This window comes from Zonotrichia leucophrys, chromosome 2 (assembly GCF_028769735.1).
Source record: "Zonotrichia leucophrys gambelii isolate GWCS_2022_RI chromosome 2, RI_Zleu_2.0, whole genome shotgun sequence".
In the NCBI taxonomy this organism is placed as follows: domain Eukaryota; kingdom Metazoa; phylum Chordata; class Aves; order Passeriformes; family Passerellidae; genus Zonotrichia; species Zonotrichia leucophrys.
This window is the reverse complement of record NC_088171.1, coordinates 48513151-48532949: the sequence shown is the minus strand read 5'-3', so window position 1 is coordinate 48532949 and position 19799 is coordinate 48513151. Positions and strand designations below refer to the sequence as shown.

Here is a 19799-nt window from a genome sequence, read left to right as displayed (position 1 = left end):
TCTTTAGGTACAGACATTTACAAGACTTCAGAAAAAGTTTTTGTTACTGATTCAACACTTTTCATTTACTGGGGAAGAAAAACCCCAAAACCACATAATTCTTCTTAACAAAGAATTTTCAAACCTGATTGAATTTATCATAACCCAAAGTGTTTTTGAACAGGTTCAAAAGATATCAGTTTCTGCACTAAAATAATATCAGAAGCAGTAATTAAATGAATATAACCTGTGGCAAAGAAACCTTCATTTTAGTAGAGTGTGTCAGAGCAAGGGCTTTAAATTTTGTTAAAACATTGCTACCATCAAAGGAAAGCAGAAATTTGCTTTTGTTGCCGACAGTGAAAGAAGGATCAACTAGGAAAAGAAGCATTAGATACTTTAGATACTAAACCTCAGTTTTGGTCGTAAGAAAAATAATAGTGTAACCGATCTGAGTTTTGGTCTGGTTTTTAAATTTCTTTTCCAATTTCACAGTCCAGGTATTTTGTGATGACAATTGTTGTTACCTTCTAATGGCAAAGAAAATTCTACAACTGCTTTTAACTCCCTCTAGGAGACACAAAGTCCAGAATGCCTTGCTTTCTGGGGGACCCTACAATGGAGCATATGAAGAAACTTGGCTAAAGTTAGTTTAGAGCATTTTGTTATTGGCTCAAAACAAATGTCTTTGTCCAACTTTTGTCCTGCGGACTGTATTGTAACGATAGAAGAAATTGCTGTGTTCCCCTTGTTCATGGCTTATCTCTTCTGTCAAGCACTTCTATAGGTTTCCCTGGATAATGACCCAATTCAAAAAAAAAGACAACAAAAACAAAACAAACAAAAGCATTTCCACAAAGTACCTATATAAACCAAAACTGGCAGGTAAAACTGGAAGTGAAGCTTTGAGCAAGAAAGGGACCAAGGAGAATGATAGGAGAATGTGGTGAGTCTAATGCTGGCCAAATGCCAGTGCACCTACTAGAATTATTTACTCATTTTCTGCTGTGAGATAAGAATTAGGAGGAAAACAAAGCAGGCTTGAAGCTTTAAAGGGCATGAAGAAAACTTTATTAACAGAACTAAAAGAAAGAATAAGAAGAATCAGAATAAATCCTTCAGAACACTTCTCCTCCCCTCACACCCTCTCTTCTTTCCCACTGACAGTGTAAAGAGACAAAATCTGGGACTTTCAGTCAGTTTGCCACCTCTAGAATAGTCTTCCTTCAGTTCTCTTAGGGAGAGGAGTCTCTCTTGCTATGCTGCAGAGACTTCTCCACAAGAAACAGTTCTCCTGTGGCTTCAATGTCACAGCAAATCAGCCACCTCGGAAAGGGAAATCTGTTTGCAGAGTGAAAGTCCCTCCCATGCTTTACAGCTTTCCCACAGCTGCTTTCATGGGCCATGGCAACTTATGGGGTGCTGTTTTAAGGATGAGCTGTTCTAGCATGAAAGCAAACGTTCTCTTAATCCATCTCTGGGAAACAGAGGTTTTCTTCTTCTCCTTCTGGGGCAAGGTTTCTCATCTCTCTCATTTCTCTCTGTTCAGACTTCTCATTTGATCACAGAGAGAAGAGAAACAGAGGGACAGAGAATGACAGAGGTTGAGGAAAGAGGCTCAGGAGTGTTCTGATCTGCATGCAGTTGGAACCCAGAAAGGCAGAGCCCTCAGAGGCGCAGTGTGGGCATGGGACAAACCTAGCAGAGCACCTTTGGACCATGTCTCACTTCTGTGGCAGCAATCTATAACTTCATCCTCACTAGCTTCTCTGATGTTGGCTTTTGACAGGCCACTTGAGGTCCTTGATGGGCTTGCTCAAGTGACTGACGGGATGGATAAGGGAGTGGATAAGTTTCTGCTGAGGGGAAACTTGCAATCAAGTGCTTCTGCCTTTTGAAGCTGTCCTTCATGCTAAATGAAGGCTCAACTTGAATGGGGTTGAACTAGTCTGATTTTTTTCTGGAGAGTTTTTAAACTTAAAAATATAGAAGCCAAAGGATACCCCAAAGGGAACCCCTGACTATTTCTAATGAATAGATGCTTGGTGTTGGATGCAGAATCTTTCCCATCCTTTGGGTACCTAAAGACTGCTATTCCAAGTGCAGCAAGATTGTTGCTTTCAAGAAGTACTTTGTTCCCTATTTTAAGGGAAAATAGCATCATTTGGAAAAGCTTCCTTGTGATATGCAAAGTTCTCTCAAGACCTTTTTCTTGCTTATGATGATATATAACTCATTTCCAAATTCCATAGCTGCCTAAACGATTTGGATTCCAAATTCTTAGAAAAAGTCACGATGATTGGTCATCAAAATTGTCCTGGTTCTGGCCAGGACAGGGTTAAATTTTGCAGTATCCAGAAGTGGGCATGGCTAGGACCCAGAAGTTATTCTATACCACCTCACATCATTTTCTGGGGACAGGGGAAGAGGTTTCTTCTGGGTCAGGGTAGCATGGCAGTGGATCAGGTATTCCCGCTTTCCACGTTGTGAGCATTCACGGGTGAAGTGTTCGTCTCTCTCGTGCCCTCTGTTATTGGTAGTATTGCTGTTACTGTTCTTTTTCTTGCTTCACTGCTGTTTCCAGTAAATTGTTCTTATCTCAACCCTGATGTTTACCTCAGTGTCTCCAATTCTCCTCAGGACTGCCACAGGAAGCACAGGGGAGTGAGCGAGTGACGCATTGTTTGGGGTGTTCAATGGGGGCACTAAACAGGGAAATACCATTCCTAAACCATGACAAAAATGCGCTACAAAAATTTGGTACATCCATCTTTAGTTCCTACAAGAGAAGTAATGAAGTTTGTAGTATTGTTTAAGATATTTTAAAAAAATCTTTAAAAATTATTTACACAATTGCTGATTTGTAAGTGTATGATGCAGAACCTTAGTGTTGACAAATTGTTTACTCTACCTTCTAAAATATATTGTGCAGAAAACAGGGTGGAAGCCAGAGAAGTATTTCGGTATGTCACAACTGTCAGTTGTTTTTTCTGTAAAGTGAAGCTCTAGTTCCTTCCTTTAAAATTATATGCACCATTTAAAATTTTACTATGCACTAAATCTTAACAGAGACCACAACTTGGACAGATTTTTCTGTACATTTTTGAGAACAGGATAGTGCAGGCAAATAACTAATGAACATGCATAATGAAAATCAGATCTGTTTCTTTCACTGTTTTTCCCCTATTTGTTCTTTTTCTGGCGCAGCTTTTAAATAGTAGCAGTAATAATAATAATAGTAATAGTAATAATAATAAGTAGTAGTACTACTACTATATAACAACTTTTTGTTTAACTTTTGAATTCTCTCTTTTGCCTTAAGTGATGCTGAACCAGGAGGAGAACTCAGATGATGTAGTTCAATTTGCTATAGGTTTTTCATCTGCTCTCAGTTTACATATTTAGCTCCTATTTCAAAGGAGCCTGAATGTGTAAATTCATGGTTTGATTTCCAATTTCCCTTGAAATTGAAAGGAAGTTAAGCACCCAGACTCTTCTTTTGTATGTGGCTATGTATGCAGATTTCAAGGTTACAGGTATTTTGCTGAAGAAATAATATTATCCTTAATGACACACACCCATGTGACAGGTTTTCACATAGAAGTGCAAAGTAATTAAGTTGCTTCTTTCTGAAAAAGATGTAGTATTTTGCTGAGCTTGCATTATTTTAATAATTGGAATTTTTGATAAATGAATGCAGGATGGATTATTTTTGGATGTTGAAAGCCCCCTCTCTGTGTGGTGCTTAATAAACAGAAAACAGAAAATAGCACAAATTTGAACTCCTTTTGATTCCTGTTTCTTCTCAAGAAGGCCCTCTTTTTTTTTTTTTTTTTTTTCCACACCCAGAACTTCAAGTGTGGGACTAGAATTTTGTTTAAATGCAGTTTTGTTCTCCCTGGAACTTACATGACTTATTTTTCAAGGTAGACAAGCCTATTATTTCTGGCCAGACTTCATGCTTCAGCAAGGTGGTTATGAATACACACAGCTTGACATGCAAGTTACCCAGCAGATGTTTTGCATCTATATTCAGTGTGATACATCTTTTTAAACACACAAGACAGCTTTATACCTTGTGTTTGTGTTGATGATTAAAAGATGTTATGGTCCAGGGTCAGGAGAATAAATGAGGCTAAGGCAGCCTTTCCCAGATGAAGGTTCCAGTTATCTATACTGTTACATTTCTGCAGGTCCCTGGTGTGAAAATGTTATATCCCAGTGAAGCATTAACTGCCACCCGAAGGAGCTGCTGCACCAAGAATAATTCATAAATGCCAGGGCTCCTAAAGAGGTGACAGAAATCTGGCAATTTTGGACACAGTCTGGACACATGGTTTTCCTCCTGCGCAAGCAATCCGTGGATGCCTGAAAACTGAGGCATGCAGGGGCACTTGGTTTACTGCAGAGTTGCTGTGTGCATACAGACATGGCAGCTCTGGCTGCAATGCATCAAAACACATCTGGATTGCCACCAACAGAGGTGGGATAGCACAGTGCTTTGGACACACAGATTGCTGCTCTATAAAGCACACTGTGCTGTGTATACTGTTGTAAATATTATTTGGCACAGGACTTGCTGGGAGAAGATACTGAGAGTCCAAAATAGAAAAAGGCTAATCGAGTTCCTCTCTCCTCCTGTTTTCTATGCATTCGTGGCTTGGTTATTTACAGAAAGTAAAGTAAATGTATATTCTCTGAATTGAGTTTCATTTGGTGTAGGATGTTCCTGCTGTGCTAATGCAAACCAAGTAGTAGAGCAAACAGCAAAAAGCAAAAGTGCTACATTAGATTAGAAAAAGAAAAATCGGTCCCTCTTTCTTTCTTTCTTGTCTCCAGCCAAAGTTGGGTGTTTTGCTCCTTCAGTACTACTTAAGATGTCACAAGTGCAGAACAATACCATTGTCCATGTGTCAACATTTTAATGTGAGTTTTACAGGCAGCTGGACAGCTTTTCTAAGCATAGGGCAGGCCTTTGTTCCTCCTAAAAGGAAACAATTCTTAGGTCTCAGCAAGCATCCAGAATTTGAAACAATAGTTATGATTACAGTAGTGGCTTATAGCAGGAATACTGAAGAGATGTGTGAAATTTTCTGGGAGGAACATATCAGACTGGAGACAGGGCCACTGCAGTCTGTTGCTTTGCTGCAGAGAGCAAGTAACTGTGGTCACAGTACACTTCAGTCTGTACTTTCTTGGGTGCCTTTCATTTTGACTGTGCTGGTGTTGGAGTACTTGAGGAAAACCCCTGCAGTTCTCACTTTCAGCATCAGCAGAAGGCAGGTTTCTTCCCAGGAAGTATTTGGGCTGGGCAGCATGCTGGAGAACGTGTGTTGCCACATCTTACTGCACAGCTGTGTTGACTCTGCAGATGAGTGTGCAGCTTGTCATTGCCACACTGCAAAATAGCAGAGGTCAAACTTGGTTTTAATTAATGTGCTATTCACTTGTGGCAACTTGCAGTAAAAGGGAAGGTTATTAATGAAAAGCTGGACTCTAGACAGGGTTATGGAACCAGTTGTCCTGATCGTCAACAGAGTTTTAATTGGTAACCTGGAAAGAGTTTTCAGCATTATTGGTAACACCAAGCAGAAGAAAAAGGCATGTTTTTTCTAGATTGTGTTTTTCCAGAGAGCTAGATTAAAAGTTTCTCTTTTGAAACATTTGCCTTAAGCCTAGATATTTTTAGCCTGTACATTTTTTTTCTGGAGAAAATGAGAACTAATTGCCTTGTTTTTTCCAAAATTTTCCACACAAAAAATAGAATTGTTGAATTTTTTAATGCTGATTTTTCATGTTTGTAATGTAATGATGAAGCATACGTTTCAGTCTTGTGAATATTGATAATAACCTTTGGTGACTTGTGCCAGCTGTAGACCCTGTGCCACCGAGTTCTTTGATGGTATATGCTGTGCCTGGTTGATCATTTTCAGGTATTCATTGATAACTGGCATGTGGACAAGACTGCCTTTTATCTAATGCCTTTCTGAACCACGCTGACTGTTTTCTTTCTAACCTTTCCCTGTTTTCCTGACAAGATGCAAATTCTCTGAATGATTGTGTTTGCAGATAGCAAGCTATGTGAACAAATTTGCCTCGGACATCTCTATCTTGCAACGGTCGCTGGCAATCCTGGAATCAATGGTGCTCAATAGCCATGACCTGTACCAGAAGGTAGCACAGGAGATCACAATTGGGCAGCTGATCCCACATCTGCAGGGGTGAGTGGCTTTGACTACCACATGATATGGTGGATATTTTTTTCCCCTTAAAATAGCACAACATTTGGAGAAAAACCAGTAGTATAAAGACCAGCAACCTCCTTTATGATTCCTGCCTCCACTACAAGTGACTGCATAACTGATAACAATATTTCTGGAGTTGCCTGGTCATTAGGTTTTAGGGCTTTTTTGATTTTGTTTTGTTTGTTTTTCTATAAGCTACCTATGTAGTTGGAAGTGAGGAATGAGGAGAAGAGCGCCCTGTGGTAATGAAATGCTTAATTAGCATACAGATGGGTTGTTTTATTTGCCAGACTTTGGGAAGTGTGTAAGACAAAAATTACTCAACTTTTGCTGAATGTATATTTGAAAAGGAAAGGGCTTTTCCTTAAATAGTAACGTGAAATGCTTAAATGGGTGGAAACTGCCTCTTTTGTAGCATAGAGTAACCTACTGTGCATAGTTATGCTTGTCTCCCACCTGGGACATTTTCAATGCACCTGAAAAGCTTTAATACCAGCAGGTTCATTTCCAAAAGCCTTTAGGGAAGATTCCTCTTCCTATCTCCAGCTGTTGTGCACCTGACAGAAACTGGTTATGAGACTCTTGCTGTGATCAGTGGAGGGTCAATGGCAGTTCAAGGAGTTGTTCATTCCACCTTTTTTGAATTCTGAGTCTCTCTTCAGGACATCATCTCTCTCTCAATAATAAAGAAAGCCAGGTCATGACCAACCTTGGTCACCTAACTTACATGGTTAACCTGAAGTGCAAACAGCTCCTCCACTTCTACCTGCTGAAATGCAGCTGGAAAATCAATTTCTACAGCTCAGGTGCATTTGTGTTCTTCTCTCACGTCTACAACATTGTTCCAAACAGGACAGACCAAGAAATCCAGACGTACACCATTGCAGTAATAAATGCACTCTTCCTTAAAGCACCGGATGACAAGAGGCAGGTGAGTTGATGGAGTTGTGTACCTATGCATCTTTGAGAGAAAAAGTGTTTCATATATTCCTACCTGAAGTTGTCCCATCACACTTTTCCTGCACTTAATTCAAACTGAAGCTTGTTCTGTTTTTTCATGCTGGGATATAATTCGTTTTCATGGAACTACCTCCATCTTGCACCAGTATTAGGAGGGATTAAGCATTCTTCCATGCTTTTGTAGTTCCCTGTGACCTCATATGAACCATATTGACTGTGGCTGACTGTAGTATTTATTGTACTGAGCTCTTTGCCAGCACAGCTTGTAAACCCAGGCTGTTTTTTTGGTAGAATGTTTTCCCCCCAGATTTTTTATTAAGAAGTGTGTTTCTTTTGAAAACAAAAATATCTTGCCGTGTAAGCATTTCGTGACTTTTATAGTGTGCTATTTTAGAGCCAGATATCAGGAAATATTTCAAGATTGCTACTTGATGTTAAATGGGGATGGAATGTGAAGTGTTATGAAATAGCAGAGTTTTATCCATGTTTATGAAGTTACTAGCCTGTGTCAAAACAGATTTGGGCATTTATTTGTTTAACATTTCTGTCACCAGGAACAGTGATGATAATTCTTGTGGTGACATACTGTTACTGTCCAGAACAAGTTCACTGAGAGTTGCTGATCAGTTCTGACAAGGGCTTTCCTTAGATTTATTTACATTTTTAAATGCTGGTGACTGTTTAAACAAACATCAAAGCCCTAATGAGGGTTTTTCAGGGGGGTTTGGTTGGTATTTTTTGGGTTTTGTTTCTTGTTCTTAAAAATATTTTTAACATTGCAAACAGGGAAAAGTAAACCCATGGTTTAATTAGGAAAAAAAAGGCTCTTCCACCCCTCACCCCCTCTTTTTCCTTCTTCCTCGAATACGGGCAAGAAGGCACCTATAAACTAAAAATTAGAATAAAAACTTTTCTTTCAGTTTTGGCATAAATTTATAATAGATCCTTGCAAGAAACCAAAATATTTTGCTTTTTGCATTTGTGAATAGTTGCCGCTGTGTTTCTGCGAGAAGTATGCCTTGTCATATTTGAAGTGGAGGAACAGTGTCAGATGTAGATAAGATTTTAGTATTAATCAGTGGCCATGTGTTCCTGGAATGACAGTAACAGAGTGTATTGCCAGCAAGCAAAACTGTATCTTGCCAGCAGTGCAACCACCTAGTGGGGCTGGCAGTGAGCCAGACAGACTTCACCTGTAGTACCTGCTGCTGTGACACAAAACTGTTAGTCACGGAGTTTATGATCATCAGGAGATAATGATCTGCTTTGGCTTTGAAGGATAATAGCTCTGACACTTGCAGAAATTTTTCCTCCGCCTTTAATAACCCAGAATGTGCAGTCAGAATGTGTTCGGTTTCTCTTTATGGCTGTCTTGTGGTTAATTAGTAAACCATACAATAGAGAAGGTAGGTGTCCCTTGCCTTCCAAATAGCATTAACAGATGGCTCCTACTGAACTCTGTCTTTCTAAGACAATGAACCGAGGTGATGAAATCTCATGCAATTATCTGGTGATGGGCACTCAAAAGTTAATGTTCAGCACTCACTACTTAATATTGTTAGAAGTGAGAAGCTGCACCAAAACTCATATGACTCTGGGAACTTTGGCACCCTCTCTGCTGCCAACTTACAGGCATGATGTGGATGGCTGCTCTGCAATTAAGGAAGGGATTTAAATTGGCACTGCTGTCTGAATTCTTTCCCCTCACTTTTTTTTTTCCCTGTCTCTCTGTTTCTGTAATGTAAAACCCAAGAAGTCTAAGATTTTTCTTTTTAATGAGGACTCCCTGGTTGCTTTGCTTCTTCTGCCCCTGTCAAGGACCAAATCATCTAGAGAAACCTAGGTTCTTAATAAAAAAAAGAAAATAAAAAAGTCTATTGGGAAAGAGCTGAGAGTTTGAGCATTGAAATGATACTATGAATGTTTGAAACACTTCTTTGGCAGTTGTCTGTATTTTTTGCAGAGACGTTGCTATGGGGAATGAGATGGCAAATTTGGTCAGATAATTCTTGTTCTCATCAGCTAGGACAGCACTTATATTAGAAGAGGCAGCCTATTAGCTGCTAATATAGCCTTTTTGGAGACAAAGTTAATTTTGATGCAATAATTGGTTTTTTGAATGCTTGTTGCTTCAATCACTTTTAGTCCAGTGACAAAAAACCCAGTATCTCAATAACAGCTTTTTAAATGGTAGCTATAAGAAAGAAGTAACAATTTGATAATCTTCTAAAAAGTAATTAGAAGAGTTTCCTTTTTATTATTTTCTTGGCATTGAATGCAGAAATACCATCCTGTATTCTGTACCTGTTAATCTTTTGACAGTGGGTACATAGTTTGACAAAAATCCAGCCAGTCTGTTCCAAGCAACGTTGAAGTATATCATGTGCCTGGCACTCCCCCTACAGCTCAGCTGCACATTTCTGGAAGAGATGGAACCATCTATATCACCCATTCCTTTGCTCCTTTGCTGTTATGTGCAATTGAAACTTGAGCAGCCAGAAAAGGCTCAAAACCTGAAGCTGAGTTTCTCTTGTCTTTGGTCCCTTGTTCCTTCTTTATCACTGCCATGTTCTGTTGCAGCATCCTTTATGTGGTACAAGGAAAAGAGCTCAACATCTCTAACTGCCTCCTATCTCACAATAAGAATGATTTTCTTTTTCTGAGCAAGTTCTCACCTAACACTTGCTTTATTTACACTGTTTCTGCAGGTGTGTTTTAGTCATCCATCCTTTGTATGTTTAATGTTACAGTCTCAGTTTTTATGTCTTATAGGGGATTTTTTTAATATATAAAAGTGACTAGTGTTTATTCTACATTAGTCTCCAGCTCTCACAAAGTTCAGCAGGAATGCACTGCATGTGCAAGCATACACACACACAAACACACATACTCACATTTCTGTACTGATGGAAAAGCTCATGGAACTTAAAAATAGGGCATGCTCTTGTAGGTATGGTTAAGATTAGACTCTTATGCTTGGTAAGTGTAAAATATTCCTTCCTATGCATTGTAGGACAGTTTGCAGCAGGGACAGTTGGGACCAGCTTCTTGAACATTAAAGAAAAATCATATTCACCTTGACAGTGTTTTCAGACAGGTCTAGAAAGGTCTAAAATACAGGGGAGAATTATTATTTGTTATAATGAAACAGTACTGAGTTGTAGGCTGATTTATTGAATGGAAGTTAGAGCACTTGATTTTAAAACAGCTGAAATATCAAAGTAAATAATAATTTTATTTGACATCTTGTTTTAAAGTCCTGGCTGGCTTCCAGTCCATGCTTCCTTCTGTATTGTTTATTGGGGAAGGTTGTGCTTGAACAAGCATGTAAATACTCTCTTGAACCCACAGAGGTCTTTTCTGAAGTCTTTCACTGTGGATTTTGGATCACCAAAGCCCTCAGCTTGTGATGTACTTTTAACTATCATGGTCTCTCTTCTCATGGTATTTTGACTTTATGAACCCCAAATACAGTTCTAATGCTGATATGCTGCTTCCTTTCATTTATAAGTAACAATGCAGAAATGTAAGACCTTTAGGCCGGTATGTTTTTCTAGCTATGATATGAAAATACCTGCTTCTGGCTATTTTTTTAATTATTTTTTTTTTATTTAATCAGGAAATGGCAAACATTTTGGCACAAAAGCAGCTTCGTTCCATCATCTTAACTGTAAGTATATGATTTGCAAAATTACTGTTGAGTAGGAGAGAGAAAAGATGACTCCATTTTTGGTGTTCATAGGTCTTATCTTAATACATTTTAATTGCCTTTGTATTTTGATATGTTTTGAAGTCTTGTAATATAGAAGATAAGGTTTGAATGGTGGTTGAATGGGTTCAAAACTGCTTTTTGGAAGTGTTATTTTCCCAGTCAGAAATTGTTGTTTCTTCATGAAAATACAGTATTAAATACCCCCTGTGTTTTTTGGTTCTTTTGATTATTCTGTCTTGATTGACACAATTCATCATGGCTTTTACACAAGAAGCATGAATTAAAGCTAATTAAATAGTTAATGAATATAATATCAAAGACCTGCATCTGCTCTCATGGAAAATCAGGGATTTGGCCTTTGATGTTTGAGTAGACTGCATCTTCAATGGAATGAGGGAAAAATCTTTCTCTATAGTGAGTGTAAAATGAACCAAACAACAAACAACCCCTCACACTTTCTCATTTGCTATCATAATTTCACTGATGCATATAAAACACCCAGAATTTATTTCAGAAGGCCTGTATTGTTTATTTATTTTCACAATATGCTCCAGTGCATTTTGGCAGACAGATTCTTTTATTTTCTGGAACTGTACAACATATGTTGATGTATCCAGCTCTCACTTGATGACTTTTTCTTTGTGTCCTTTGCTGTGTTTACAGGTCTGGGTCTGTTTTCTGTTTCCCATATAAAACTACTTGGTGTTTTTGGCACAGCAGGAATTTTTAAATTGTCCATCAGTTTTGTGTTTGCTTTTTGAATGGGATAATTCTGCATGTATAGGGCATTATATACTAATGTATTTCTAAGCAGTCTTCCTCATACAGCTTGGAGTTGTCTAGTAGAGGCAGGATTGTCGTGTGGTGCTGACTCCCTGTTGAACCCTGCTACTCTATTCACTGTATTCTCTGGCTGTGCTTGCAGCCTGAATACTTTTCTGCTCAGACAGCTACTCTCTTAAATATTTTCTTAATATAATCTCTTGGAAAAAAAGAAATAAAATACAGAGCTCTAAAGCTCTTGGGATGGAATTATTTTTTCTTTGAAGTGATTACTCAGCACTGTTTTTTTAATTCTACTTCTTAGTATATGCACAGACCTTATAAAGTGTAAAGTCCTGTCTTCTTAAGTTATTTAAACAGTACCTGAATCAGTAGTGCTAGTCCTGGTTTGATTTTTAGGGGTGGGGTGGGTTTTGGTTTGAGGTTTTTTTGGCTGTTTGGGTTTGGTTTTTCTTCATTTCTGAAGTATAGATACACTATTGCATAGCAAGCACATACTTAGGAATGGAAACCTCTGACTGCATGCACTTCAGTTTTCTGATTCACCCAAACCTGTCTCTTTTTCTTTGCAGCATGTTATCAGGGCACAGAGGGCCATCAATAATGAAATGGCACACCAGCTATATGTCCTGCAAGTACTTACCTTCAATCTTCTGGAAGACAGAATGATGACAAAAATGGATCCACAAGATCAAGTAAGCGTCTGGCATGATCTGGTCTTAGCAGGAAGACATCAGCTCCTCACTGATGTACCTAAAGCTCTTCATGGAGGAAAAAACCACTTCCTAGGAACATTTACCCAAGTCATTCATTTTCTCTGTGAAGTTGGGTTATGTTTTTTGGTTGTAAGAAGATGCATTAGATATTTCATTCCTTGTGCAAAAGTACAAAATGTCCAGGCAGTTCTCCTTATCATATAGTTCCATGAACTGCATTTTCTGTCTTCCTGAGCAGAAACTCCGAGCAGCTGTCCAGCATTTGTCTCCTATGTGCTCTTCTCCAAAGCACTAGAGGTGTATGGTCCTTCCTAGAAGTACTTCTGTAGAGCTAAATTAAATGTTTGCATGGAAACTATCTGGCATGCTAGAGTTGAAGTTAAATTGTGTAACAATAAACCCTGGTTTTGTTACTGGGAATCTATAAAGTATTTCATTTGTTTATTGCTCACTGTGTGCAGATATTGACTTTGATATTGTTCGTTGTCCAAAAAGTGACGCTCCCCTAAGATATTTAAATATAGGGTCAATGAGCCATAGGGATGATTTGTTTTGTTTCTTTAATCTTTTTGTGGCCTTCATTTAGGCCCTGTACAAGGAGGAACCTGATTTCATTTTTAAGCTGAAGTTATCTTAAAACTTGCCAATAATTTGAAGAAGAGAAGGTGGGAGAGTGAGATAGTTGTAAACATAGGTAACATCATGCTGTAGGATTTTATGCTTCCTAAGTTTGAGATGGAAAAGTTTGACTCTTGGGAATGTACATGCAGTAAATTAGTGCATATTTCCATAGAGAGTGACTAAGTGATGTTAATATTGCTGGTAGTGTGTTTATCCCTGTCTTGAGACATTTCCAGCTACAGTAATTCCTCTCCTGCCTATTTCTGCAGTAGCAAAAATGGATAGTTACCAAAATGAATGCAGAGTGCTGAGTCATTTTGTGTTCATCCAGCAAGGTGCTTACGTACCAGCCTAATTTGAAATGTGTGTGATCTCCTGGCTTCTGTGGTTAAAATTGTGCAGTCAGAGGCCTTGCTAACATGGGTCCTGCTTCTGGAAGTCAACACTTAAGTACCCATGTGTGAATCTCATAAATGTGAGGACTTTTGAAAATGGGAACAACGAGGTTATTCTTGCTGACTGTCTCTCCAAGTATGAAGTAGGGAATTTAGACAAAAAAACTTTGGGCAGTGGGCAAGAATACCGTGTTTTGAAACACTTTTTGTGGTATTGTTAAAGTGAGAGATCAGTTATTTTAACCAATTTTTTTAACCTTGTTTTGACGTAGGCTCAGCGGGATATCATATTTGAACTCAGAAGAATTGCATTTGATGCCGAATCCGAACCTAACAACAGCAGTGGCAGCATGGAGAAACGGAAATCTATGTACACTCGAGACTATAAAAAACTTGGATTTATTGTGAGTATTTTTGTGTGATAATCCACCGAAAGTGGGTACATGCATCCATTATAGTACATCTTTTCATTAGTCTCTTCTCTTACTTTGGTCTCCTGTCTATTTCCTAAAAGGAAATAACTTTCCTCCCCTTCCCCAGAAACCCTGCTAACTCCAAGTGACAGCTTTAGCAGAAGCCAGGGTGCTGGAATGGAGGCTATAAATTGTTGACACAGGATAGGCAAGGAAGTAGAGGTAGTGGAGTACCCCTAACACTTCTTAAGGAGTGTTTTGACTGTCCTGAGCTCGGTAATGGTGACAATAGGATTGAGTCTTTATGGGTAAGGACCAGGAAGAAGGTCAATGAGGCAGATTCCATGGTGGGAATCTGTTAAAGGCCGTCCAACCAGGATAAAGGGGCAGGCAAAATATTCCTCAAGCATCTGGGACAAGTCTCAAGATCTTTAACTCTCGTTCTCACGGGGTACTTTAAACTTATCAGCTGTCAGCTTGAAATATGATGCAGCAGAGAGGAAACATTCTAGGAGATTCCTTGGAGTGTGTGGAGGATAATTGAGGCCAACTGTATGAGATTAAGTAAAAGTGCTGGGTCCTGCAACCCCATGCAGTGATCCATACCTGAGGAATTGTATCTGGAAAGGTGATCAGAGGAAAAGAATCTGGGGTTGTTGTTGACCAGCTGGCTGAACATGAGCCAGCTGTGCCCAGATGGCCAAGAAGGCCAATGGCATCCTGGCCTGGATCAGCAACAGTGGGGCCACCAGGAGCAGGGCAGAGACTGTCCCCCTGTGCACAGCACTGGGTGAGGCCACACCTCAAATCCTGTGTTCAGTAAGAAAGGGACTGAGGTGCTGGAATTTGTCCAGAGAAGGGTAACAAAGCAGGTGAAGGGTCGGAGCACAAGGCTGGTGAGGAGCAGCTGAGGTAGCTGGGGGTGTTTAGCCTGGAGAAAAGCAGGCTCAAGAGAGACCTCATTGCTCCCTACAACTCCATGGAAGGAGTGTAGTAGCCCTGTGGGGGTCAGTCTCTTCTCCCAAGTAACAAGTTACAGGACAAGATAGTTTTAGATTGGATATTCCATAAAATTTTTTCATGGAAAGGGTTGTCAAGCATTGGAGCAGGCTGCCCAAGGAAGTGATTGAGTCATGGGACCCTGGAGATGTTTGAAACATGTGTGGATGTGGCTCTTAGAGACACAGATTAGTGGTGATCATAGCACAGTTGGAATCAATTATCTCAGAGGTCTTTTCCAACCTAAACAATTCCATGATTCTAGCTGGAAGAAATAAATATCTTAAGTTTAAGCATGTAGTTTTGCATGACATGCCACCATTAGAATCTAACTTTTAATGATATCCTGGATGTACAGGCATTGCCTAGTGGATCTGTGGCAGCCCTGTAAAGTCACTGTAGCTTGTTAGCAATAAGATGGACTTATGAGTACAATAAATCTGAGGTATGACTCTATGGACTCACCTATAGGACCTTGTGTTTTGTTTGCTTAAAGTCCTTCAATCTGTGAGTACGGGATGCAGAATCTCTTCTACCCTGACTTAATGAGGTGAATTGGAGTTCTGGGCTTGCCTTAAACCCTGTTGGGGAGCAGAGCATGATCTGGCTAAACAATTGCACACATTTATAGTAATAATGTGTATTTTTCCCCCTCTGGAAACAGAGCGTGCACATGTACAGTGAATTAATATCTTGATTTATTGCTCACTCTAGGTTAGTATGCAGTTTTCTTTCTTCTTAGGTAAAAAGGTATGCTTCATATCTCCTGTGATCCACTACTGTCCTGTTGGCCTAGCAGATATACACTGAATATTATGCAGTAGCCGCAGTTACAGACAGAGAGGTTTTCAGCACTCTTGGTGCAAACTGGGGCTTGCTATGCAGTTTGAGAGCTCTGCCCAGCTCTGTGGCATAGGGCTTAATTCTCCCAAAACCACAACGGAACTGGGTAGAGCTTTTCTGTGTTCTGATAGCTGTTTTCATTACTGATGAATGAGGAAAAAATTACCACTGGATCAGTGCTGTTGTATCTGTAAGGAGTAATCAAGTAAATAGATGAGAACAGAGGAACTTGGCATTTTGGGGTTGCAGGCATGATAGCAAAACTAGTGCTTTGAAGCAGTCTTTGAAGCTCAGTGTGAGGTTGTTTTTTTTTTTGTTGACTCATCCCTCAGCTTCATTACTCCCATTTGAGCTGTTCATTGGGAAGCCTACTGAAAACACTCTGGCAGTTGTCAAGGGTAACTGCAGCACTGTTTACAATTTGATTATGATAGCCTTTCAAAAGGGTATGGGGAGCAATGTTTAAGAGGAAATGGGAACTGGGATTAAAGCAGTGAAGAAATGTAGGGAAGCACAGTGGGAGGTAAGAAGCAGTATGTGAAAGTAAGCTGTGAAAGAAGCATCATAGCAAGAGCTCTAATGGGAGGCAGGTTATTCTAGTAGCAGTATGGTGAGGCAAAGTACAGGAAATAAAAATGTCAGCAGTGAACTGTGAGTAGAGTTATTCTACTTTTGTGCAGAAGCTTTACTTTGAGCTAAGAGTCCAGGTGACACTGCAGGTACAACGTTTTTAACAGCTGAAGAGGAGTATTACCTTCCCCACAGGGCTGGGAAAGGGAGCAGGACCCCTTGTGAAACCTGGCTGCTCATCCTCAGCCTCATACATGGGCAGTGTTCTGACTCCCAGCTGCCTTCACCCCATCTGCTCCTTTTCAATAAAATGTCTTCAGTGCTTTCATCAGCAGCAGGTAGAGAGTTATGTTACCAAACTGATCATGAGCAGTGTGAGGGTTGTCTCCCCTCTGCCTCAGCTGTGAGGCATGAGAAACCTGCCAAACAAGAGTCTGACTTGGAATGCTGTCATCATTCCACTGGTGCTGATGGTCAGGAAGCCAATTTCTTGAGCTGATTAAATGTTCATTTCAAGGGAGAGAGTAAAACCATGTCTGGCTATTAAGTTGTTCCTGGATTGCTTGTTCTCCTTCTGTATGGGAAATGCAAGAATTCTGTTTATTTTTCTCAGCCACATCAAAAAGCCTTGCCCCACTACAAATGTAATGTGAGAAAGAGACAAAGTCGAGACGCGGTTTCAGAAGCTTACAATGTAATTTGTAAAACTGCATAGTTAGAAACCTTCATTCAGCTAAAGTAACCACAGGACCTTACCAGATGGTTGTGATGACCAAGTAAAGAGATTTTCAGATGAGACAGTTGTGAGATTTATTAAAATGCTGATGAATGCAACAGAAATTACCCAATTAGGAGATCTGGGCTGCACTCCACCCTATTGAATTATTTATTATTTTCCAGTCAATTGCACATTAAATAGCCTCAATACTTCCCTTTGTATTTGAGTAAGCTTAATTCCTATAATTGAGGTGGAAAATAGTTACAAGAAACCTCATAATCCTTTATATTTTCATCGTACTTCTTTAAACAGCACTACTTCATTGAGATGTTGAAATGAATGTGTTGTTTATAGGCAGCTTTGAACAAATGATAAGAAACTTAACATGTTGGAAAAAAACAACTCAAATAATCTCATCCTAGAAGAGTTTTTCTCAAGTTTTAAGTGTGTAGAGCTTCTGAGAATTTTTTTTGTTTGTTTTGTTTTGATTTCCTTCCATTAAATATAAATAGTTTGTACAAATGAAAAAACCAACATGGAAAGTGAGTGATTTCAAAATTCTGCTGTACTATATTGGAATTTGCTAGTGTAGCAGAATTAAATGTGACTTAATGAAGGAGCTATGAAATTAGTAAGAAACTTTCTGATAGAAGGTGACAATTTAAAGGAAAATTGAGAATGGTGGGGTGTTCTTTAAAAGTCAGGCATGGGCTTTGCTTGCAGGATATTTGTGGTGGTAGCCTAAGAAAGTTAACATGTGCGGAAGAAATCTGATGAAACAAATATGTGAAGCAGTGATGGAAGAATCACCATGTTATTCACAAATTAGATGATCTTTTGGGATACAAAATAGAAACAGAAATAATGTCATTTTACGCAGTCATATCAAGAGCAATGGTGTTCATTTAGGACCCCTGGCAAGAATTTCATCTGCAGGCAAGTATCTTGTCTGTGGGAAAAGATAAGAGACACTGTGTAATGTAGACACAAAAAAAGGTAATGTAGCCACAAAAGAGTTGAATGCTTAGCTAGGATTTATCTGGAAAGATATTTCCAGAACATATGAACTGTTGAGGCAATTTTTCGCATTTCTTAGACATCACATAAAACACTACATTATTTCAGTAAACTCTGCAGTGGCTTGTGGACTGAATGAATGCAGGTTGTGTGCAGAGGGTGAAGATCCTGCAGTGATGAGGGAGATGTCTTACAGGAGTTGACTTTAAAAAATTGACTTTTTAGCCAATCAGCCTAAATGCTGTGGAAATCTCAAGTGTGTGTGCCAATGCTGAGAGGGTGGAGGCCATGTGTAAGGTAAAAGGCAGTGATGGCAACTTCTTTATAGGAGAGATTTTTAATTGGAATGCTGGGAACAAAATTTGCCACAACTTTGAAGATGGAGATCAATTCATTATAAAAATAATGAATGTACTTTCATTATTATCATTAATATGTGACATTTTATATATTTCACAATGGTGGGTCCAGGAAACAAAGCGTGTGAGGATTGTGTGAAAGAAAAAAAACACCAACAACCAAGGTTGCTTAGAGCAGTCTGAAGACATGAATAATTAGATGGATGACTTAAATGACTGCATAGTTGATTTTTTAGACATCACAAAAACTTTCTAATATGAGGAGAAGCAGCACCAGCACTGATAATTTGGAGGATTTGTCCAAAAAGTTTTGAAAAGAAGCTTCAAAAACAGTTGAGAGTTAGCCTTAGGCAAAATATAGGCCTGGGGAGCTTCTAAGATTTCTTTCAGACTTGTATTTTTTTCTCTTCTTCATGTCTCAGATGAGCAGCTACTTAGTTTTATCTTCAGCTACTTATCTTTAATCTACTTTATCTTAGGTCTTTTACCTTTATCTTTTCCAAAAATCTTTTGTTGTACAGCACAGTGTCCAAGTAGCACTTTGAAGATAAGAACTAAGAGTTTTCTCATAGGTTCTTCTGTGGTGCTTCTCATTGTGTCAGAATAGCTCATTAGCTGACTGTCCACAGTAACCTCCTTGCCATCCTGATATATTCCCCAGATGGAGTCCCTTGACTCTACTGAAAGGAGGTTATTGGGAAAATAATTTGGAATAATGTAATGAATATCTTGCAATCATTACCTGCAAGAGGCACAAACTCAAATTACTCCAACCTTTAACTGCTGTCCCCTTCAACCTACCTAGTAGAGCTCTGGTGGGTGTAATTTCCTTGTGCTCACTTGGGAGCTTCTTTTCCCCCTCTCTCATTTTTATGGCATTCTCTGTGTCCCTGCCTCTCTATGCCCTGCCCCAGGATTTGAGAGTGAAGGACTAAGCGTAAGCTTTGGGAAAACATAGGAGAAAGGTGTTGTTTTAGTGTTTGTTTTCACTATTCAAATCTGTTTTAATTGGCAGCAAATTGAATTGACTTTACAGAAGTCAAGTCTGTTTTGCCCATGATGGAACAGTCTCCATTCTTATCTTGGCCAGTGAGCTTTTCCATCCTTTTCCCACCTTTGCTCTGTTGAAGAGGGGAGTAGGCGAGCAGTCGGATGTGTGCATGGCTGCTGGCCAAGGCTGACACACCACACCACCTTTCTGTGTTTTGCCAATTCTGTCCTTAGACTGTTTGTGAGTTTATGCACTGAGCTTTGGTAGTTTGGAGGTTCCCTGTGCTGTGCTATCATGCTTTGCTTTCCAACTTCATAGCTTCTCTGGCCTTTCTCTCTCAATTTCTTTCCCTAATCTTTGGTTTCAAGTTCCCACTCCCCTTGGGCTCTTTGTTGCATTTTGATATCCAGCCGGATCTATCTGCTTCCAGCCTATCTGATCCATCTTCCCTTCCCTTCCCTTCCCTTCCCTTCCCTTC

General features: G+C 39.4%; 1 protein-coding gene across 4 annotated transcripts in view; it reads left to right on the top strand.

Annotated features, from left to right (window-relative positions):
• Window positions 1–19799, top strand: part of ELMO1 (engulfment and cell motility 1) — a 303547-nt gene that overhangs the window by 105905 nt on the left and 177843 nt on the right. For all 4 annotated transcript variants that reach the window (XM_064704898.1, XM_064704900.1, XM_064704899.1 and 1 more), the window contains 5 exons: window positions 6049–6200; window positions 7077–7155; window positions 10804–10854; window positions 12252–12374; window positions 13684–13815. In XM_064704898.1, coding sequence (XP_064560968.1) covers window positions 6049–6200; window positions 7077–7155; window positions 10804–10854; window positions 12252–12374; window positions 13684–13815 — 537 coding nt within the window. The remainder of the gene's footprint in view (window positions 1–6048; window positions 6201–7076; window positions 7156–10803; window positions 10855–12251; window positions 12375–13683; window positions 13816–19799) is intronic.